This window comes from Telopea speciosissima, chromosome 9 (genome assembly GCF_018873765.1).
Source record: "Telopea speciosissima isolate NSW1024214 ecotype Mountain lineage chromosome 9, Tspe_v1, whole genome shotgun sequence".
Taxonomy (NCBI): domain Eukaryota; kingdom Viridiplantae; phylum Streptophyta; class Magnoliopsida; order Proteales; family Proteaceae; genus Telopea; species Telopea speciosissima.
The window spans coordinates 43759144-43782761 of NC_057924.1; the positions used below are offsets into that span (position 1 = coordinate 43759144).

Sequence of the window (23618 nt, forward strand, 5' to 3'; positions counted from 1 at the left end):
GCAAGACTGTCTTCGGATCAACAATTAAGTCCAACATTAAAGAAGCACCTGCAAATGGAAAGACAATTTTGGAAGTCAAATAGATCATCATTCACCTACTCATGAAGCAATTAAACATAATAAGATTTCCCAATTGTAGTCATACCATATATCAGCACAAACTTAATTTATGCACCTTTGTTCAATTCCAGCTTGTCAACAACATCTAAGAAGAATAATTATCTTTGTTCAATTATAAAGAGTTGGAGAAAAGAGCACCGAATAATAATAAAGCAAAAGTCTAACAGTCACAACTAAGTAGAAAGCATGAACTCCATCTTTTTGTTCTACTCACTTCATGTCTTTAATGTTGCTGGCAAATAATTATACAAACAAACAAACTCAACTGATAAGAAAAAGAGGAAGAAAATGGGAGAATTATTGGAGTTAAGAGAAGGATTTTTGAAGACAATGCACAATGCAAGTCTAAGAACTTATCGGAAACCATATGCAGATTCAGTAATAGCAGTTGAACAGCAATCTGAAACTAGAATAACAAAATTAATACAAAAAACTAAGATCTAGAAGTAATATAGTACCACTAGAGGTAGGACTTCTAGTTGAATTGAAAGGTTAAATTTTCAAAACAGAATATGAACTAGAACCTCAAACAGTTAACAGACATTGAAATAAGTTAACCTTAACCAGTTAACAGAATCAGTTGAATCACGTTCCAACTTTTTCTTCTCTATTCCTTGCAAAAATGAAATCCATTAAGTTCAACTGATTGAAGATACAAGAAATAATAAGAAGATGGAAATCGTATGACATTTTGGAGATTTTAGGGTTTGGGGTTGAAAAAAATGGGGAAATGAGAAATTGTGGAATAGGGATAGGGTGAAGCAACGATTACACACACACACACACAAAGAGAGAGAGAGAATTTGAAGAGAAAGGGTATTGAAGCTACTTGTTAAATCAATGGAGTTGTAGAGAGAGCGACAAGCTTCAACTGTGCGTGCATAGCTTGGAAAATGGAGTCGAGCTTCAGTAGTCAATTTGCCTTGCAATGCATTTGAGTCTTAGAGGATTCAATTGGCAGAGGAGTTTTAGCTGTGAGAGACGTGTTTGCGAGAGAGGCCAAGCGTGAGTTAGAGGAGCTCGATCGTCGCAGTGTGGATCTTCTTGGAGAAAATGGGAACAACAACAGATGGCTTCGTTGCAGGGTGAGGCTCTGGTGCGTGAAATAAGATCTTCTTGGAGCAGGGTCCTCCGACAAAGCAAGATGGTGAGAGCCACTGGGGAAAGAGAGAGGAGTGAGATAGAGGTTCGCTCTGAGAGTGGGAGGAGTGGTAGCGGCGCAAGTTGCAGATCTCCGACGGCTACACTTGCGAGATGGTAAGAGCTGATGGGCAAAGCGAGAAGAGTCTGAGAGTAGGAGGAGTGGAGGTGATGTGTCATAAAATCCCCCAACCAACCAAAAGCTACCACGTAAACGTACTGGAACTGAATCCGAGGCCGAGGCCGAGCACTGAGACCGAGGCCGAGGCCGAGCACTGAAGCCGAGGCCGAGCATTGAAGCCGAGGTCGAGCTCACACAAGTCAGCCGGGGACGAGGCCGAGCACTGAGACCGAAGCCGAGGCCGAGCACTGAAGCCGAAGATGAGGCCGAACACTGAAGCCGAGGCCGAGCATTGAAGCCGAGGCCGAGACCAAGCACTAAAGCCGAGGCCGAGCACTGAAGCCGAGCTCTGAGCCGAGCTCACACAAGTCAGCCATAAACTCCTGACCGAGCATACACAGGACATCCTAGGCCGAGCTGACTGTCGAGACCGACCTAACAGACTGACCTCTCAGGCCGACCTCCCAGGCTGACCTCTCAGGCCTACCTCTCAAACCGACCTCCCAGGCGGAGGTGCCTGCCAAGACCGACCTACCAGGCCGACCTCCTAGGCCGAGCCCTCCTCCACAGAGGCTACCATAGTGCCCCACCGGGGATCGCGGGGCCACGTCAGCACATCCCGAGAATCACGAGATAAGGATCGAGTCACGATCCCAGTGCAATACGAAATCACAATTTACATGGACTCTTACCTTAATAAGAGTCCGACCCCGAAAATAGCTCTCCACTCCGCTCTACGCGAGAGAGCCTTCCAAAAGAAGGACTCCTACCATACTAGGACTCTTCCAACCGCCTCATCTCATTCTCACTCTATAAATACCCAGGTATGGAGCACCATTCATCATCTCACTTTTACTAGCAGTTACGCTGTTGCACTGGTGATCTAACTTTAGCATCGGAGAGTCCTAGGCTGGAGCCACACCGGCTCTCTTGTGCTCATCACTTGGTCTTTGCAGGCTCATCCGTGGGCGAACCAAGCATCGGAGATTTCCACACGCAGCAGGAGGACTCATTTGTGGTGGCGACACAAGTTGTAGATTTTCGTCGCGGACTGATCTGTGGTTGCGGCGCAGGTTGTAGATCTCCAACGGCTACTCCGGCGAAGAGCTTCACATTGAGGGAGAGGTTCACACCTTTCTCATAGACGGAGTGGAGAGAGGAGGTGTGGGAAAAAGGAGAGAGATGAGACGGTCTCTCTTTAGGGGAAAAGATTGGTGTTTTTTAAAACTGGCCATTGGATTTTATGCTGCCGCGTGTTGATCATGGGAGGGGGGAGTTTGAGGAAATTGAGGTGACAAAAATCCATCCCTCTCCCTTCATTTTTAGACCAACTTTTTCTTAATTTTGATAAGCACAAAAACCAGTACCCAAATGGTTAGCCATTGTTTTTTAGACCAACTTGATTGATGATATCATAGGCTTATCCAGTTCGTCTAAGTTCACTAGAAACAAGACGTGGGTCTGAGACTCTGTGGCTCCAAACACCAAGCGTTGAGCAAAACTAGAAATATGACGTGGGTTCTGAAGATTGAGCAAAACCAGATGTAAGGGTGGGTCACAGGCTCTAAGCTCTGAGCATTGAGCAAAACAAATTAAAAGCTGCATTTTTTTTTTTTCATGGAAGAGAGAAAAAAAACTAATTAAAATATTGCTTTTTCTTTTATCCTATCGCTGGCATCCCAGATTCGACAAAATATTTGCATTAAACAAAGAAAATGGCAAAAGAATTAGGAGATAAGCTCATGATTTGGTTGTGATTGGAGGGAGAATCTTCAATCTCAATGATTTTCCAGTAGAAAAACACAGGGGCATTTATGTAAAACGAACCTGTCCCAGCAACATAAAACAACAATCATGTGTAGGTGCTGAGAGAAAAGCATTAGGAGATGAGCCCTTGCTCCCTCTCTGAACTCTGGGATTTAACTGAGATTTTGAACTTCGAAATTCATAGCGAATGGCTTCCCAAGATCATCACGCTCACGACCATGCTCACGATCATGCTCACGATCATCACCACCATCATACCCACGAGTAATTTTCCGATAAAACACTTTCAATTTGATATTTGAGCGATTATGGTCTCTTGCAGTCTCCATTAATCTCTTCTTCTTATTCTTTGCACTTTTAACAGGGGAGCTCAAGATGGTTCAACATCATGGGTAGGTGCTGATGGTAAAGTGTATCATAGCCATGATGGGTTAGCGCCACACTCACATGAACCCATATACTCACCTGGGTATTTTAGCAGAAGAGCTCCTCCCCTTTCCAACAGAGATTTCAATGAACGAGCTTTCACTATTGGCATTGGTGGGCCTGTCGGAACTGGGTATGCTTCAAGATCTCAATTCTTCTATTATTTCAAAGAAAGTACTATTTTTAATGGTTGTGTATGTTTTTGAAGGAAAGGGCTTATTTTGATGGTTGTGTAGGTTTTTATAAAGAAAGGGTTTCTTTTGATGGTTGTGTATGTTTTTCAAGGAAAGGGCTTCTTTTAATGGTTGTGTATGTTTTTCTTTGGTTCCACTGCGTTGTTCTTAAAAGTAGTAGATTTACACTGTTAATGATAAGACATGGTGTTTCCGTTGGAATTGTGTAAAATCTTTAACCATGAAGTGTTCTTGATCACAGTATTTGCCTCTGAAGTCAGAGCTTCAGTGTTGCGTACCTTACCTGTAGTCAATCCACTACTTTTCTTGAGGCTATTGTTGAAAAAATAGGATGTACAGTATAGATACTATTGTCATTCTATAAAGTGAAATGGTGAGAATTGGATCTGTGTTGCTGATCCCAAATGGTTGGGATATGGTTTAATTCCTTAATTGAGTTGATTCAATTCGTTTTCTAATTGGCTTCCAACTTTTTCATTGATAAATTAGCTCTTATGGCTGAATAGTTTTGGCAAATACTAATAGAATCTTTATTCACATTCTACAGGAAAACAGCTTTAATGCTTGCATTATGCAAACTCTTGCGTGACAAGTACAGTCTTGCTGCAGTATGTATTATCCAGTTCGATGTTTTAGAAACATCTTCTGTATCCATGCATTTCTGTGATTTGCCTCGTTTATGATCATACCAGTTGGTATGCTTTGTTAACATTTCTCAATTTGTGTTGAATCACGGTACACATTGATGATCCATGGGTCATGTATTTATCTATCACTGAGATTTATGGTTGCAACCAAGCAAGCCTGGAAGTAGCAACATATCAAAGAGTTACAAGTCACAATATGCTCTAAAGTTTCACATATTATCTGTCATTGTGAGATTTATGATTGCAAACAAACAAGCCAGGAAATGGCCTGGTATGTATCCAAAAGTTAATATATAACTCAAAAGAACATGCTATATAAGTTGTTGAGAGGGTGATAGTCCCTCTCGAGATTAGCATCAAACTCTTTGGCGCTAATCCCGAGAGATCTCCTATCCTATTTTATTTTATGTTGTTACTTTCCCTTTTTACCCCTATTGTCCCTATACCCCCTTTTTATAAGAAAGTATATCGAGATCCTCTCTTCTTAACGAGAGATAGCTCTTTGGCTCTCAACTTCTCTTCTCTTCTTCTCCTTCTTCCACCTCTCTTCATTCTCTATTTTCTAGTTTATTTACATGGTATCAGAGCTTATCTGATCACTGGTTACCAAGCTCACACAACTCTGATCTGGTTCTTCATCGTCTTTTCCATCCTCCCAACTAATCGGTGAAGCTGTGAATACCTTCTAGAGCTCTCGGTTTTACTTCTCCAGCAGGGGGGTGTTTCCCTACCCTTTTTTTGTGAAGCTTCTACACTTTGTTTGATGGATTAAAGCCATCGACTCTGAGTAAGGTTTATATCAGTTTACCCCTTTACTTTCCGAATGCACTCTACCTGTTCGACTTTATGTTTTATGCTGCTGATTGCATAAATCCAGTGGTATGTTGATGTTTATTGTTCTACAATGACTCCTAGCATTCAGTAGTGAAGGATTTCTGGTCTTTTGGATCGACTTTTCTGCTGTTTTAAGCTCTGTTGGAGTATTTTTTGGTGATCGATTATTGTGCTTTGTTGGGCTGTTTGGCTGTTTGATCATTGGTCTCTCTTTGATTGACTTTGTTGGTGGCTGGATTGTTCTTTAAAGCTGTTTGAACTCTAGTTCTAGTTTGTGTTGGCTGTTTGGACTCTATTTCTGGTTTCTCTTTGACTTTGGCTGTAATGGGAGAAACATCAAAGGATGCTAAGTTGGTGACTGAGGTTGTATCCTCCTCATCAACCTATCTCACATCAAAGAAGTTGGAAGGGAGTCACCACTTTCAGCAGTGGCAGAAAATTGTGTCTCTAGTTTTGACAAGAAGGGGTGACAAGAATCACTTAACAGGGGTGAAGCCCGCAGGGACTGATGAGTCTTCATGGGAAATTACTGATGCAAGGATTTTGGGCCAAATGCTCAACTCCCTGGACAGCAACATTGTTGACTTGGTCACTCATATCAACACCGTCAAGGATTTATGGGATTACTTGGTTGTGTTATACTCTGGACACAACAACCTCTCAAGGATTTATGAGTTGTCTCAAGAATTTTACCATGTTGATAAGAAGGATCGTATGCTTACCCAACACTTTGTTGATTTCAAGTGCATGTATGAAGAGTTGAATGCACTGCTGCCCATCACCTTTGATGTGACACAAATGCAAAACCAGCGGGAACAGTTAGCTGTTATGAGTTTTTTGGGCAGCTTGGGACCCAAATTTGATTCGGTGTGATCTCAGATTCTTGGTGGAGACAGGGTTCCATCGCTTGCAGACACTTTTTCTAGGGTTCTTCGTGTGTCCCGAGACATTACACGAGACTCTAGTAATATTGATAGCACTGCTCTTGTGAGCAATGGCTGTGCAGGAGGTCATGGCCCTCCTAAGACTCAGCCCACCTCTGTTGTTCCCTCATCAGCCCACACTCAAGGCGTGACAGATAAATTTGAGAAAGCTAGTCCTACAAGAATGGTGTGTCATCATTGTTGTAAACCTGGCCATATTCAACATTTTTGGTAGAAGTTATATGGCAAACCACCTCAGTCAAAGACAGCCAACACTGCGAGTACTGAACCAACAGTCCCTTTTGTGCCTATAGAAGAGTGCCGTGTGACTTTGACCATGACAGAGGAGGAGTATGCTCGGTATAGCCAAGGGAAGGCATCTCAGGAGGCCTCTTCCACTGCTACTTTTGTCCAGACAGGTAATGTCACTGCGTGCTTCTCCACCTCTAGGCCTTGGAGTATTGATTCTGGGGCGTCTGATCATATGTCTGGGATGTCAGGTATCTTTTCCTCTTTACATACCTCTTCTTCTACTGTTACCCTTGCTGATGGTTCCTTTGCTACAGTTAAGGGTGCAGACACTGTTCAGCCTACTTCTACCATTTCTTTATCTTCAGTTCTATATTTACCTAAGTTCTCATTTAACCCTTTGTCTATTAGCCAAATCACCAAGGCATATAACTGTTCTATAACCTTTTTCCCTGATGGTTGTGTCTTTCAAGATCTCCAGACGAAGAAGACGATTGGTAGAGGTAAAATATCAGGGAGGCTATATCTTCTTGAGGACATGCCTTCTGTTGCCTATTCAAGTACATCATCCCCTCACCAGATACATTACCGGTTGGGGCATCCCTCTTTACAGAGTTTGCAGAAACTTTATCCTGGTTTTCGTTCGCTCTCCATTTTAGATTGTGAGTCTTGTTAGTTTGGGAAACTCCACCGTGTGAGTTATTCCCCTAGAGTTAATAAACAGGCTACTGCCCCTTTCTCTTTGGTTCATTCTGATTTGCATGTTATCTCATCAATCGCATGCCCTCTTCACTATTGAAAGGTGGTATTCCTCATTCCTTGCTTTTTCCTTCTGGCCCTTTATTTCATTTGCCCCCACGTGTTTTTGGGTGTGTTTGTTTTATTCGGGATCACACCCCTAGGTTATTTAAACTTGACCCTAAATCTCTCACATGTATTTTTGTTGGCTACCCCCGTGTTCAGAAGGGGTATCAGTGTTATTCTCCCACTTTTTGGAAATATTTTATCACTGCTGATGTCTCTTTCTTTGAGTCTCAGTCGTATTCGGATACCCCGGCTATTTCATCTACTTTGGATGAGGAGATACCCATTTATGTTGTTCATTCTCTTATATCTGTGCCTCTCCCCTGCTCCTGTGCCGGTGCCTCCTCCATCTATGTCTGTGCCTGTTCAGCCTGCGGTTCGCAATGCTTATGGTCGTCGTCCAAGGGAAGAAGCTGCTGCCCCTGTTGATCCTCTACCTGCTGCCACGTCTTTGCCGTCTGAAGATTCTACATCAGTCTCTGTTCCTCCACCTTCGGATTTGGATCTTCCCATTGCTCAGCGTAAAGGTAAGCATCAGTGTGTTCACCATCCTCTTTCTGCTCATGTTTCCTATTCTGGTTTGTCTCCTACCTTTGGTGTTTGTCTGTCTACTGTTGCATCTCATCCTATTCCTCAGACTATTGCAGAGGCATTATCTAGTTCTGGTTGGAGGACAGCTATGGAGGAGGAATTGCAGGCATTGGAATATGACCAGACTTGGGATCTTGTTCCTTTGCCGCCTGGGAAATCTGTTATAGGTTGTAGATGGGTTTATGTTGTCAAGGTTCATGCAGATGGCTCCCTTGCTCGCTTAAAGGCCCGCCGGGTGGCCAAGAGCTATGCTTTGGTTTATGAGGTGGACTATTCCGATACCTTTTCTCCTGTTGCTAAACATACTTCTGTTCGGGTCTTGATCTCTCTTGCAGCCACTCATAAGTGGCCACTGCACCAATTGGATGTTAAGAATGCATTCCTTCATGGTGACCTACAGGAGGAGGTGTATATGGAGCAACCTCCCGGGTTTGTTGCTCAGGGGAAGTCTGGTTTTGTTTGTAAGCTGAAGAAATCCTTGTATGGTTTGAAACAATCTTCTAGAGCCTGGTTTGGTCTTCACAGAAGTAGTCCTTGAGTTTGGCCTATCTCGATGTAACAGTAATTACTCTCTCTTTTATCGAAGGACCAATACAGGCAGAATTTTCCTTGTGGTATATGTGGATGATATAGTGATTACTGAAGATGACTCTGAAGGAATTAAGAGTTTGAAGTCTCATTTACAACAGAGGTTTCAAACTAAGAGTTTGGGGAAGGTAAACTATTTCCTAGGTATTGAAGTGGCTTAGTCAAAGAAGGGTATATCCTTATCACAGCGAAAATACACTCTTGACCTGCTTACAAAGACTGGGATGCTTGGGTGTGGACCTCTTGATAACCCAATGGATCCTAATGTTAAACTTGTTGCTGAAAAGGGAGATGTTCTTGATGATCCAGAGCAATATAGAAGACTTGTTGGGAAGCTCAACTACTTGACTTTCACCAGACCTGATATTGCCTTCCTAGTAAGTATTGTGAGCCAATTTTGTCATCTCCTCGAACTCCTCATTGGGATGTTGTCATACGAATTTTGAGATACCTTAAAAAGGCTCCAGGGTGTGGATTAGTATATGCTAGTCATGGACATGGGAGAGTTAAAGGGTTCTGTGATGCAGATTGAGCTGGATTATCTGTTGATAGGAGATCAACTACAGGGTATTGTGTGTTTGTGGGAGGCAACCTTGTCTCATGGAAGAGCAAGAAACAGAGTGTAGTGGCCAGGTCAAGTGCAGAGTCCGAATGGCGAATATCGAGCCATGGCACATGCAATTTCTGAATTGGTTTGGCTGAAAATGCTGTTGACTGAGCTTGGGTTCGAGGATCCCTCACCCATGCAGTTATGGTGTGATAATCAGTCAACAATACATATTGCCTCGAACCTAGTGTTTCACGAAAGAACCAAACATATTGAGGTAGATTGTCACTTTGTTCGAGAAAAACTTCAGCAGGGAGTGATCTCTACAAAGCATGTCAAAACAGGAGAGCAACTTGCAGACATTTTCACTAAGTCATTCGGAAGTAGAAGGGTTGATTATATTTGTAACAAACTGGGTGTTGAGAGATTAGAATTAGGAAAAATGAATGCTTGGATAGTCTAAGGTAGACCTCAAGTCATATATTTATAAGCAACAAAAATTACAAGGACAGAATTGTCCCTAGTCATAGACGACATGGCTGTACATGAAATAAACAAGAAATAACAAAGGTAAAATGTCCAGAAACCCCCACGGGTATTCTGACCCATACAATTCAACACTCCCTCTCAAGTTGGAGCATATATGTCATGCATGCCCAACTTGACTAATATAGGAAGAAACACTTTACCACTTAGCCCCTTGGTGAACACATCGGCTAACTGATCAATAGACTTCACAAAGGGAACGTAGATGAGGCTGGCTTCGAGCTTCTCCTTGATGAAATGGCGTCAACCTCTACATGCTTAGTACGATCATGCTGGATAGGGTTATGAGCAATACCAATGGCTGCTTTATTATCACAATAAAGCATCATTGGAAGAAGAACAACAACACCAATATCCTGCAACAATCCTCTAAGCCACAAAAGCTCACAGATTCCTTCTGCCATCGCACGGAACTCTGCTTCAGTACTGGACCTTGCCACAACATTCTGTTTTTTGCTACGCCAAGTGACAAGGTTTCCACCCACAAAAGAACAATGTCCAGAGATTAGAATTAGGAAAAATGAATGCTTGGATAGTCTAAGGCAGACCCCAAGTCATGTATTTATAAGCAACAGAAATTACAAGGACAGAATTGTCCCTAGTCATAGCCGACATGGCTGTACATGAAATAAACAAGAAATAACAAAGGTAAAATGTCCAGAATACCCCCACGGGTATTCTGACCCGTACAATCCAACACTGGGCATGATTGATATATATGCTCCAGCTTGAGTGAGAGGGTGATAGTCCCTCTCGGGATTACCGTCAAACCCTTTGGCACTAATCCCGAGAGATCTCCTCTCCTATTTTATTTTATGTTGTTCCCTTTTCACCCCTATTGTCCTTATAACCCCTTTTTATAAGAAAGTATATCGAGCTCCTCTCTTCTTAACGAGAGACAGCTCTATGGCTCTCAACTTCTCTTCTCTTCTCTTCTTCTCCTTCTTCCACCTCTCTTCATTCTCTATTTTCTAGTTTATTACATAAGTGAAATACTAGGGAACAAAAAGCACAAAAAGTGTATGATGGAGAACAACATTACATGTTATTTTTTATTTTCTTTGAAAGATCAAACCCATATAAAATTCTGCCTTAACTTTTATGTCTTTTAGTTGAATTAACATTTAAATTATGTAAATTTTATGAAATTAAATTAACACTTTAATTTTTTTCCCTGAAAGATAAAATTAAATTAGCTAGGCAAAACTTCAGCTATAGAGGCCAAGGCATGGGAATATTTTCTCACAACTTGACATGGCAGGTTCATGGCAAGATTTTTTAATTGTTACCGGGTGTTCTTTTAACTTTGAAATTAAGATTTTACAACTATATATCTTCTCCTAGATCTTTACTTTTGCACTTGGGTTGCTAATGTTACTTTGTATACAGATGTCTCTCAAGCTATTGGAAACAGCAGCTAGTATTAAAATCGAATCTTTTTTTTTTTCACTCAATCTAGAAATGCATGTATGAGAGATTCCCCATATTTGTTTAGGTACGTCTGTTTGTAACCAAGAAAGTTACAAACAAAATTTGTAAGACGTTTTTTACCCTTACAAAGATGATGTGTTAATTATTTAGAGAGGCTAAGAATGTAAATTTGCCACTCTCATTCTTAGGCTTCATCAGCCTCCCCAAGCTGCAACAACCCTCCCCTCCTGGAACCACCATCCGGCAGCCCACCTTCGGCCCACCACCCCCCTACCCCCCACCCTGACCTCCACCTCCAACTCCACGTCCGCCCTCTACATCTCCCCCTCACCCCACTCCATTCCCAGCCCCCTGTTTTCTTGTTTCCCCTGTTTATGTTCGTTTAGGACTCTAGGAAGAGGTCGGACAGGTTTTCAGTTCACACACTTGATGAACCTTGAAGCGCTTGAGGCCATTACATAAATGATAATCTCAAATTAGAAAATATGTATAGACAGAAAGAGTTAAAACAAACGGTGTGCTGTTTTTAGCTTTACAGAAAGAGAGGAAACAGAGATGTGGATCACATGATTCTCACTCTTTCTTGTTTTCTCCTTTTTGTCTTCGTAATTGAGAGAGAAGATCCTCATTAATGACTTCAAAAAAAGGAACCAGGCAGGAAACCTTGGAAGGCTACACACAATGGAATTGAAGGGAGGGAGCATTGAGTAGTGCAATTGGGACTGCAGATGAAACTTGACAACTTGAAGTGATGAACCATTGAACATTTGAAGCAGAAGGGCAGAACCACACCACTCCATCTAATCTATAATTTAAGGCTTAAAAAGTTTTAAAACTTCCCCCATTCTGAGTCTGGCCATTATCCGACCAGGAACGTCAATGAATTTAACGCCTTCCATCCGAAGTCCGCTTTGCAATTGTTACATGTTTTTTCTTCCACCATCACTCAATCCTCATCAGTCTCTGCCACTTTATATTCATATCATCTTTGAGATCAGGAACTCCCTTTGACTTCTGAGGCATTATTAGAGGAGCCGTGTTTGCAGCATGAAAGTGTAAAACTGTTGCTAAGGAGGGTAAAACGGAGAAGTTTCAATAGAAAGAGAGAGGCTGGGTGAGGGGAGAGAAGGAGATGCGGGTTACGAAGGGGAGGTAGATGTAGGAAGGGAAGGGGGAGGGAAATGCAGGCGGGGTTGAGGAGGTAGGGAGGGGAGATGAAGAGGTGGGAGTGAGGGTGGGGGCAGGGGCAGGGGCAGGTTGAGGGTGGGAGCTGGGGGAGATGCCAGGGGGCTGTGGGAGTGGGGTGCTACAGGAGGGGCTGCAAGAGGAAGGTAGAGAGGGAGAGACAGTGGAGGAAAGCAGGGGAGAGAGAGAGCAGTTTGTAATTCTGAAACGAAGAGAAGAGAAGGGAAAGGGAGGGGAGGAGAAGAGCAGGAAAATTACAAAACTGACCGCATCAAAAGATGTAGTCAAGTGACTTGTTCAAGGGCAAATAAAAGAGGTTACAAGAGTTACTTGTAACCAGATTGTTTACAAATAGATTTTCCCTTTGTTTAAGCACCACCTTGATTTGCAAAATGTCCACTATTTTTGATAGCTCTTACTATTTTAAATTAAATTACAAAAAAGGTAAAGAAGTTTTGTTCTTTCAAATGGGCCATTTTCTGTTATTGAATGTCATATGCTGGTCTCCTTATGGTAACTGGTGAACCAGCAATTTGTTTCAATATTTTCTATTATTCTTTTCACCCCTCTTTCCTTATCCAGATGTAATTGGAAATTTTACATGCCAATGCCAATGCCTTATTTTGTTTTCTCTTATAATCCTCATCTTATGATTGTTGGAACCTTTACATATTTTAACCAATGTCTTTTATATAGGATATTTATTCTATGAAATGTTTCAGGTGACAAATGATATATTCACAAAAGAGGATGGAGAATTCCTGATAAAAAATGGAGCACTTCCTGAAGAAAGAATACGTGCTGTTGAAACAGGAGGATGTCCACATGCTGCAATCCGTGAAGATATCAGTATTAATCTTGGACCTCTGGAAGAGCTGTCTAACTTGTTCAAAGCAGACATCCTTCTTTGTGAATCTGGAGGCGGTAATTCTGATGTCCCATGTTGCCTTGATAACTTCGATTGTTTCATTATATAGCTTTGGTACATTAAGCAGCTATTTTTTGTGAAACTATAAGCTCACAAACTGCTCATTTAAACAGCACTGGTTACCTAGACAAACTTTTGGAAATGGGTATTGATCAAGGGAGCCTTGATATTCCCTGAACTTCTATTTCTGCAGATAATTTAGCTGCTAACTTCAGTAGGGAGTTGGCTGACTTCATTGTTTACATAATTGATGTCTCTGGTGGAGATAAGATACCTCGTAAAGGTGGTCCAGGCATTACACAAGCTGACCTTCTGGTATGTTATTCACTGAATCTAACATCTTCTGTTGTTTAGGCTTCTCATCGAGTCTGAAAGTCCTGGATCACATTAGATCATTTCTGTAGAATAAGATTGTTGCATAGTTTAAATGTTCTTCTCTGAGCTCTTTAAATTTAAATGCAGGTAATAAACAAGACTGATATTGCAGAAGCAGTTGGTGCTGACTTGGCAGTCATGGAACGAGATGCACTTCGGATGCGGGATGGAGGACCTTTTGTGTTTGCTCAGGTTGAATATGCTCTCTCTCTCTCTCTCTCTCTCTCTCTCTCTTGGCGTGCTTATGTTTGAAGTGGTTTATGCAGGTGAAGCATGGGCATGGTGTAGAGGAAATAGTTAACCACATCTTACAAGCTTGGGAAGCAGCAACAGGGAAGAAGCGGCACTGAACCCATGTAGGTTTATTTGCCAAATCATATCTGTACCTCAGAGATAATATTTTGTACTGCCTGTTATTTATCCATGGGTGTCTGTTACAATCTTGCTTTATGCGCAATATCACTACGAAAGGATTCACTTATGTGCTACTCTCAATAATCTTTAATAACTGAAAAGCATATCTGGCCACATCATTTGGGTAGTTGCTTCCGATAGCGTTGTGGTCATTAGTTAACCCTTGTATGTTTGATGAGTAACCAAAAGATTTTATTAGAGAAAGCATAATTGTGCAAATCAGAAGTATAAAACTACAGCAGATATGCCTCGACATCCAGTTACCCTATAAACCTTGTATTCATGAGAGAAAATTCTGTGCTGACTTCATCAAGTGAAACCGCAGTCACCTGTTTTAACTGAAAGTAACTGCAGGCTTTATGAAGTTCCAGATACTTGCCATCTTCCAGATGCATCAACTGAGAGGTAACGAGCATACATAGCAGCTTTTGCAGAATCATTAATCATGTTTGATTGGCCCATTTTCTGGAAGGCTTAGGATTGTTTGATTGGGAACTGTCTAGATTATGTGCTTGTCAGAGAGTTGACCACCGGGTTTTTTGTGGATACTGAAGTAGATTGCATCTCTCCCCTCTCCTACACTTGCTCCCTTTTTCTTCTTTTTTGGGTGGGGGGTGGAAGGTGTTGGTGCTAAAGTTATATTAATCTATTCACTATTTACCGTAGTCATTCTGGGGTTATTCCTTCCAATTACTTGTTAATATCCTTTTGGACAAGGGGAGGAATAGTCGAACAGATCATATGTTTGCTGGAGGCCATGACCTTAGCAAGAAGGCATCTGCATTGACTGCTATTTGGGTACCAGTAACAATTTTCAGTAATGTTCTAAGATGAAATGGTGGATCAAATTTCTTAAAAAGCAAGTTTATAGTACAGAGGAGTCACTTTCCACAAATTCTCCATCATACTGAAGCACTCCCTCACGTCCTTAGCTTTGTTACTGCATGAGTGTGACTCCAAGAGCTGTGGTGTAACTGCCCCAGCTTCTGCTCCTGCCAATTGCTTGTCACATATTATTGACCCATCAACATTCATTTAAGTCAGTCATCTTTTGGACGTATCTAGCAGATCAATTTTTAAATCGATGCTCTGTTCCCTGCTCCTTTAAGAAGGCCTCTTATATTTTTTGTGCCCCAATCCAACCTTGTCTAGAATCCGACATGTCAGTCCTCCATTTGGCTACATGTCTCTAAGGTCATTCCCCTTCCGTATGGAAAACTTACAAGAATGTCTTCCTCAAGAGTGTATCTTGGATGTAAGCCTCCAAGACTGGGAAAAAACAATGGAGCCTAATGTACTCACCAAGACAAGACATAATCCACTATAGAACACTTTGGAAAGAAAACCATCCCTTGATTACTGACTGATTCTTGCTTTGGCATGAGTAGTAGAGATTGTTTCTTCTGTAACATTATTCTGTACTTGTCATTCATGTCTAGATTGGCTGGATGCATATACCTTGTGGGAGAGACCATCGTAGCAGTGAATCAAAGAAGCCAGCCAGAATGAAATGAAAATGTTTGCCCTGGACAGATTCTGTTTCCTGCACTACAGGGTGTGAATTGGAAATGGTTACCCTTGAATTGCACATCAGAATCTAGTAACCACTCTGGTTAGAAACCTAATGGATCATCCCACGCCACAGGGTCCCTTTTGATTGCCCATGCATACTCGTGTACAAAATTTTATTTGATCTCCCTCATGAGTTCAGTGAAACTTTGTTCATGGCTTCTTGATTTTTCATCGGTTCCACCATGCCAGGAACTTCTAAGGGTAATGAGCAATGTGTGTGACTGTTCAAACCAACTCCAGCGACCAACATGTAGGATAAAAGCTTTGCCTTTCACAATGGGAAAGCAATGATGGGCAGCCAACTTAGAGGAGATCAAGGGGAGGCCGAGGTACTTAATTGGAAGGTGGCTCATAGAGAAGCCAGAAATGCGCCTTAATCTGTCCTTGGCATCCTTCGAGATATCAGTTAGAAACAACAAAAGTTTATGTTTATTAACACAGACTCGACATAGCAGCGTAGGAGTAGAGAGTAGCCATCACTGCTTCCAAAGAAGAGGGATTGGCTCTTGTGAAAACCATAAGGTCATATGCAAAGACTAAATGTGTGAAAACAAGAGGGCCTTGCATTTAGGGAAGAAACCAATAAGCTTTTACTCTACCTTAGAATGTAAACATCTAGATATAAACTCCATGGCAAGAGTTAAGATATTGGGAGACATAGGACATCCCTACCTAATACTAACCCTACTGTACATTTTAGTATTATCCCATCTTTCACAAAAGGAAATGATTTCAAGTCATTTTACCTGGATAAGAAACAGAGGCAATGCGTACATGCCTCCACCACAAACAGAAGAAATTTTTACACTAATGGGTTTTTCCCTGTTAACTTGAACAAATCCTTGAGCTATTGAAGCAGCCAGTCTTTTGAGATATTTCAGACATAAAATTTAAGAAATAAAATGCCATTAGTTGCTAAATAATATATCAAAGCTTTGGCAGTGGATATTTGTTTGAGATTCTGATGTGATTGCCGCCATATAACATAGAATTTACCTGGGACAATCTTTGGTAATGGAGATGCCATAAATTTTAGATTGCAAAAGCAAGAAACCTTGGTATTCTTGAAAAATAATTACAAATCAAGCACAAGAGATGATAGGCAACTATAATTCAACTTGTAAGTGGTTTAGTTGTTCCATGGTACAACCTTCAACCAACATTAGGGCTTCAATGTAGTGGTTGGAGGAGGCTGGTGGGTTGTGTAAACTCAGAAGCACTGAAGTTCCATGGAATACATTTTTGGTCTTCATCTTTCATCTGATAGCTTCTAATCTGGTGGAAGGGAAAGTGTTCTGTCAATCCCCTGAACATCCAGAAAATTAGGGATCCATTTGGCTAAGTTTTTTGTGGAAGCAACTTTACTTGTTCGCTTCAAGAAGCAATTGAAGTTGCTTCAGAGCCTTAACCCAGCCTGCTCTGTGTGTGTGTGTGTGTCCTGCGTGTGCACGTGTGTTTTTAACTAAATCACTAAATCAATAGTTTAGTGGCATTTTTAACTCATATAGCATGCTCATTATTTATTGAAATTTAAGCAATGAGATGGGGACTCACCCAAATGTGAAATGTCAATCAATTGCTTACAAAGTGGCTAAGTTATGAACTTACAAGAAGGTTTACCAACCCCTATGACATTATAAGCTCCTTTCATAAAATCATAACACTATCTGTTGAAGTAGACTTGAAATATAAAACTTATCTTGTATGCTTAATCCTCGTGTATGGAGCAACCACATCCAGTAGGAGATGTATGTTGATTGCTACACAAACAGAATCATGAACAATAATAAATGGTAATTTGGTTGGGGTGAGTCGTGTCATCCGTCATTCTCCTTGAGATCGTAATCGCCTATATGATGCAATAAAGATTTTGATAATCGACATCCAAGTTAAAACATCCCCTTAAGCCTTTTACTTTACTCTTGAAATGGCCAAAATAACCTTCGTTTGCATTGTTCAAAGCTTTCTATCCCAAGTAATTTCTGATCTAAACAAAACCCAAGAAAGAACGATGAGACTATATGAGAACCAGGTGTTTTCAAATACAATGGCTAGATGAAAACATATGAACGAAATCCTAATTAATTACTCGTCTTTTAAATTTCACATACAAATCAAATTGGCTGCAGATCCTCCATTGGCATCGGAATCGTATAAAAAATATGGGTAATTTACACATACCAGCCCTGAGGTTTGACGAAAGGATAATTTTACCCCCTAGTTTTGGAAAATTCTGCGTATCCCCCTAAGGTTTGCAAATGGTAACAAATAAGCCCATTCCGTCAGTTCATGACTAACTGCGTTAAAATTTAGATTTGAACAGATGGAATTGCCCTTGTAAAAAAAGAAAAAAAAAAAAAACCTGCAACTCATCTTCCCCAAATCGATTGGGGAAGATGAGTTGTAGGTTTTATGCAGAGTAAGTTTAAAAAGATCTTTTATTTCATGGATAAATGAGTTAATCTTCTTATTGGACCTTTTGTTTTTTATTGAGATTAAACATCCACTTCACATGTTTCTAGGGTTTCACGATCAAACTAGTTTTAAATAAGAATCTAACATCACACATTGGACACCCAGAAATTTATAGTAAAAGGGTTCTAATTAATTAAGTGGGGACAAGGAAGCTTGTGGATTAGTACAATTGGATAGTGATGGAGAAGACTTTCATGAATTTGAAGTCCATGGAAGCAGTCAATTCTAATTTAATGGCGACAAATCTAACGATTTTGACATGGAAGTAGAGAAATTTGCAATGAAGAGAGAGGTTGGAGCTCGCAGAGAAGACGACGAACCCCTAACACTTGCGGGAAGATTCTTCCTTCAACCAGAAATGAATCAGGTGATTAGTTGTGGTTGGGATGAAGAATCCAATCGATCTGGAAGCCCTGAAATAATTGAGTACGGAGAAGCCGCATAGAGCTGAATAGTTTATTGGAGGAACCGACGGAAGCAACAAGAAGACAGAAGAGATACAGGCCTATGGGGCAGTGAAGATCGAAGCTGGAATTCCAAATCTGGGTTACTTGGAGTGGTCAACAGCCGCAAGAACCCATATGAGGATGCAGATGATGGGTTTGGAAGTCGGAGGATCTATGTCCTTACTGGCCATGCGCACTCTTCTGATCCCTTCCTAAGCTTCTTCTTATCCTTTGTTCTTGGTTTGGCTTCTGCTACATCAAAGATGCTTCCCTCCCTCCAACAAAACCCATATATTGGGCAGATAACAAGAGTTTAAAGATGAGATTAGACTAACCAATTGTGCCTCTTTGTTGAATTGGTAGAAGCCCTAGCCAATCACAGCATAGACGCTTAAAAGTCCAAGTCACTAGAGCTGCAAGTCAAATGCAGTAATCTATCCGCAGGAATGCACCTTGTTAGATGTTCATCGTTGATGGTTTCTTCCGCTTTGGGAGTTTCATGTGGTAAGGGAATGAAAGTGTTGTGTATTGAGAATCCATCACGCTTTGGGGGATGGAATTTCGTTGATGTCTCTGTTTATTGCTTATTGTCGGAAAGCCGATGAGCCTGATCAAATGGCTACAATCCCTAATAATCCATCTTGTTCTTCTGTAAATTCGATTTCGAGGAGAAGTGAAGAGATTGGAATTGGTTTCTGCATAAAACCTACAACTCATCTTCCCCAATCGATTTGGGGAAGATGAGTTGCAGGTTTTTTTTTTTGCAAGGGCAATTCCGTCAGTTCAAATCTAAATTTTAACGTAGTTAGTCATGAACTGACGGAATGGGCTTATTTGTTACCATTTGCAAACCTCAAGGGGGTACGTAGAATTTTCCAAAACTAGGGGGTAAAATCATACTTTCGTCAAACCTCAGGGGTGGTATGTGTAAATTACTCAAAAAATCTCTCTCTCTCTCTCTGCACCCTTTATCGCTTTCTTAACCGATTCCGCTATCACAGCATGTCAAGATAATACAATATACAAAAAAAAAAAAAAAAAAAAAAAAGGCCCAAGGAGGTGGTTGGGGGTGGGGAAGAGGATTCTTTCATGAGGAAGTGATCTACTGAAGAGATTTCTTTAGAAGGGCGAGGAAGCTCATCCCTATGCTTTTTATGTCTCTACAACTTGCAACCTTTCTTCTTCCAAATGGAGAGATCTTATCAACTATAGCTGGTATGATCCGTCTCTATTTTCACCCTTTCAGTCTTTCTCAGGTTCCCAAAGTTATTACTATTGAATGTTGCAGTGGGTTTCATATCTTTTTCTGAACTTTCAAGTAGACTTATAAGAGAGGATTTAGGGAGACCCATGGCTTGCAATTCGGATTAGCCTACTTAGAGCTTCAATTTTTTGATCAAGATGTGAAGCAATCCCTCATGGATGAACTATGTTGTAGCATTCTACAATGTAATTCGAATTGGGCCCTTCCTGATATCTATATGGAGAAGTATGTCACTGTAAATCTGTAATATAAAAACCACGGTGTGATTTGTTATATGCCTAATAGGCCTCGATCTAGTGTATGGTGATAGATTGGGCCGGCCTAGTACGCGATAGGTTAAAGGGTTTAATTTAATGCGTTCCATCAGCTTTAGAGCTTTTGGTGTATCTGTCAAGTACCTAACCTTTGGTATCAGATTCATACATTTTTTCTAAAATTTCAAGTAAATTTATAAGAGAATTTAGGGAGACCCACGGCTTGCAATTCGGATTAGCCTACTTAGAGCCCCAAATTTTAAAGAAGATGTCAAGCAAACCCTCATGGATCAACTCTATTGTAGTATTCTACAATGTAGTTTGAATTGGGGCCCTTCCTGATATCTATATGGAGAAGTATGTCACTGCAATGTAAAAACCCCAGTGAGATTTATAATGTGCCTAATGGGGCTCGATCTAGTGTATGGGTGCTAGATTGGGAAAGCCTAGTATGGGATAGGTTAGGTTTTCAACAGGTGTTGCAGTTGGATTAATGGTATTATTAGTGGCTACTACTACTGGATAAGTTGCTACTAGATTTTCCAATATAGAGGTAGGGGCAAAGGATCTGATTTAACGTGTTCCATCACCTCTGAAGCTTTTGGCATATCGATCAAGTACCTAACATTTGGTATCAAATCTGAGCATTACATTACAGGATTGAGTCACGGAAAAGGCTACTTAGGAGAGGGATACCTGGAGGAGAGTGAAAGTCGTCAAGAAAGGGCTACCTATTTCCAAGCAAAAACCCTGAGCCAGAGTAGAGCCATTTGGAGAGTGCTACCTACCACCAGAGTGAGAGTTGCCTAGAGTGAGATCCACCGAGGACGATGGCTACAAAAAGCGTGGTGGTCTATTATGTGCCTAATGGGGCTTGATTTAGTGTATAGGCGCTAGATTGGGCCAGCCTAGTATGGGATAGGTTAAAAGATTTGATTTAACGTGTTCCATCAGTTTGGCATATCGGTCAAGTACGTCCTAACAAGATTATATTTGTATATTTGTAGATTTGAGTTGAAAACAGGAAGGACACTAACTGGATTCATAAGGTCAAGTTGGTTCTTTTAAGCATCTATAGTTTTCCTAACAATACTATGCTTCGTCACTTCAATTTCAAGTTTTTCTGGGTCAGTCGTAGAAACCTTAGCAAAAGTCACTAAATAATTGATTTTGCTTGTTAGCTATTAGTATTAGGGGTGTGAACCGGTCGGGCTCGATCGGGCCTAGCCAGGCCTCACCAAGCTTGAAGCATGCACCATGATTGCCGGTTTTAAGTATCCAGGCCGGGCTTGGATGGACTCGAGCTATAATCAGGCCTTAACAAGGTCTTAACCGAGCTCTGGGCCTGTTTAAATCTAAACAGGTTTTAAATGGTGTAGCCCATTAAAATTGAATATTTTAATTTTACAAAGAGATGTACCATCTTGCCACCTCTTTTCTATTTTTTCCCATTAAAATTGAATATTCCAATCGTTTGAACATGACCGATTCATTAGAAATAGTGCAACTCGTGTTGGCCCATGATATGAATTTAAGCTCAAATTTGAATGAAGTGAAATATTGAATATTTAATAGGCCCAGCCCAACAAAAAGTTAATGTCATAAACAATTTTGATAATATAAACAGATTTGGGCCAATAAATCAAACAGTGCCCAAGCCCATGCAAAGAAGTGTACAAGTTAAAAGGTTGGGCTCGGTTGGGCCGTAATTGGTCAGGCTAGGTTGGCCCTTGAATCGATCGGCCAGGTCGGGCATCCGACAGGCTAGGACCTCACGCTGGGACTGCCTAATTATTAAGCCTGACAAGTTTTATAATCAAGCCGGGCCGGGCCGGACCAGGCCAGGCGTTAACTGGGCGGGATCGGTCAAGCCTGCCAGACCTGGAATTGACACCCCTACTAGCTATAATAATGTCTTGCAAATAGTCATGTGCTTTTTGAGGATCACTTTGTTCAATTGTTAATTGCCAAAGCCATTGTTTTACATTTGAATAGAAAATTAGATAAACATTACAACAAAAACCATTTGTGGCTACGGTTAAAAAAGATCAGTAGCCTATTAACATTTGTAGTGAAACCTCTTTTGAAACTTTGTAGGATTACTAGTGCAGTGGTGTCTCTTTGTGTTGATTCAGTCAGCTAGTCATTTGATCAAGTATTTTAACTGCCCACAGTTTGGATTTTGTTGCAAGAAGGTTGCTAACTATAGAAGAATAGTCATAGCCTACTTCATCCAGGCTGTTTACTTGTTTGAATTTAACAAACAAAGGAATAGAACAAAAGAGAATGCTCTTGCTCCAAAATGGTGGAAGCCCTTCAAATACAATTTGGCACAAGTATTAGTAGACGAAAGAGATAGTTCCATTTTCGGGGCTGTACTAGAATGGGACCGATCAACGGCTCTGGCTGACTTTCTGATAAGACCTATGTTAGGAAGACAACACTCGATGGGTATCAAGAAATACCTAATGCAGCAGAAAATTGGATCGCTCTCCCCTTGCATGCAAAATTTACCATACAAAACCTTAATTAGGAGGACATGGGTTACCTTTGAACCACACAAGTATAGTTCCTCAACACGATCTTAGCTCTTCTCCCTCAACCAGTGCAAGGAACACGTTCATGCAACTATTGTGTTTATTGGGAATGCACACGGAAACTCTCTCACCTAGGGTTTCCGAATACTTTAATTTCCAGCCAAAGAGTGAAGGAGAGGGCATCCAAAATCATGTGAGCCATCTCCCTTTCTCCTCCTTTTATGTGGCTAATCTTTTCAATGACAAGTATCCATATCAATCCCTTCACTGACTAGGATCATTGTCAAACACATGTATCCTTGTATGTTACATAATAGGGAAGGGGTATTAGGTATCCTACTTAATCTGAATATATTATAATACCTATTAATATAATTAATAATTATTATAATATTATATAGATTATGCGCAAAAGATTATTGCTTGGTCTTGTAGTTCCTACACCAATGCATGAGTCAATGAGAGTACATGCAGGAGCATCAACATGTATGAGAATTTTCATTACACAAGATGGGGCGGTAATTTCATACGCTCCTGTGGCAAGGCATAGGGGCCACATGACCATGCATAGTTCATTTCCCCATAGATTAAATTAGTTAATACCATTAACTTCCAAAAATAGTACTTATTCAGAAATTAATTTAATTAATTACATATTAGACCTTCCATTAAACAATATCACATAATGGACTAAAGGTATGTAATTATATTATTGTTAAATCTCAGTCCATCAAACATCCCTATACAATGATTCTATGTTAGTGATTGACCAAAATATTTAATAAAATGATATTATCAATAAAAATATTAGCTTTCAAAACAATTGTAAACTGTTTAGAAAGTTGTTACCTGATCAAAATTTTTGTCCAATCATACACATATTCTCTCTACTCAATATTCCCAATAGGGCAGTCAGTGTATTTTGTGTTGAATGTCTTTCTCATTCACAATCAAACACCATGAATCCAATATGTCGATGTATAGTCATCAAGAAAACATCAACCATTGGTTCGCCAAACTCATGATGCGTAACCGCAACGATAAAGACCTCTCAAGTCAAGAGACCAATTAAATTCTAATAAAGAGAACTTTATTCCTCATCAATTGGCAGTGACACATGTAAGACTTTTATGTGGTCTTGTACTATATATACACAGTTTGTGCACTCACGCACGTGTCTTGAAATCATTATTTCAAAGTACACAGTGTAATTGTCACACCTGCAACCCACCCCCTGGGA

General features: G+C 40.7%; 1 protein-coding gene across 1 annotated transcript; it reads left to right on the plus strand.

Annotated features, from left to right (window-relative positions):
* The first annotated feature begins 3292 nt into the window (after positions 1-3292).
* Positions 3293-13988, plus strand: LOC122641021 (urease accessory protein G). Its single transcript, XM_043834334.1, has 8 exons — positions 3293-3412; positions 3513-3707; positions 4316-4376; positions 12836-13037; positions 13235-13356; positions 13504-13608; positions 13683-13770; positions 13831-13988. Exons 1-7 carry the CDS (start codon positions 3336-3338, stop codon positions 13764-13766), a joined length of 846 nt encoding a protein of 281 aa, XP_043690269.1. The 5' UTR covers positions 3293-3335; the 3' UTR covers positions 13767-13770; positions 13831-13988.
* Positions 13989-23618: the final 9630 nt, after the last annotated feature.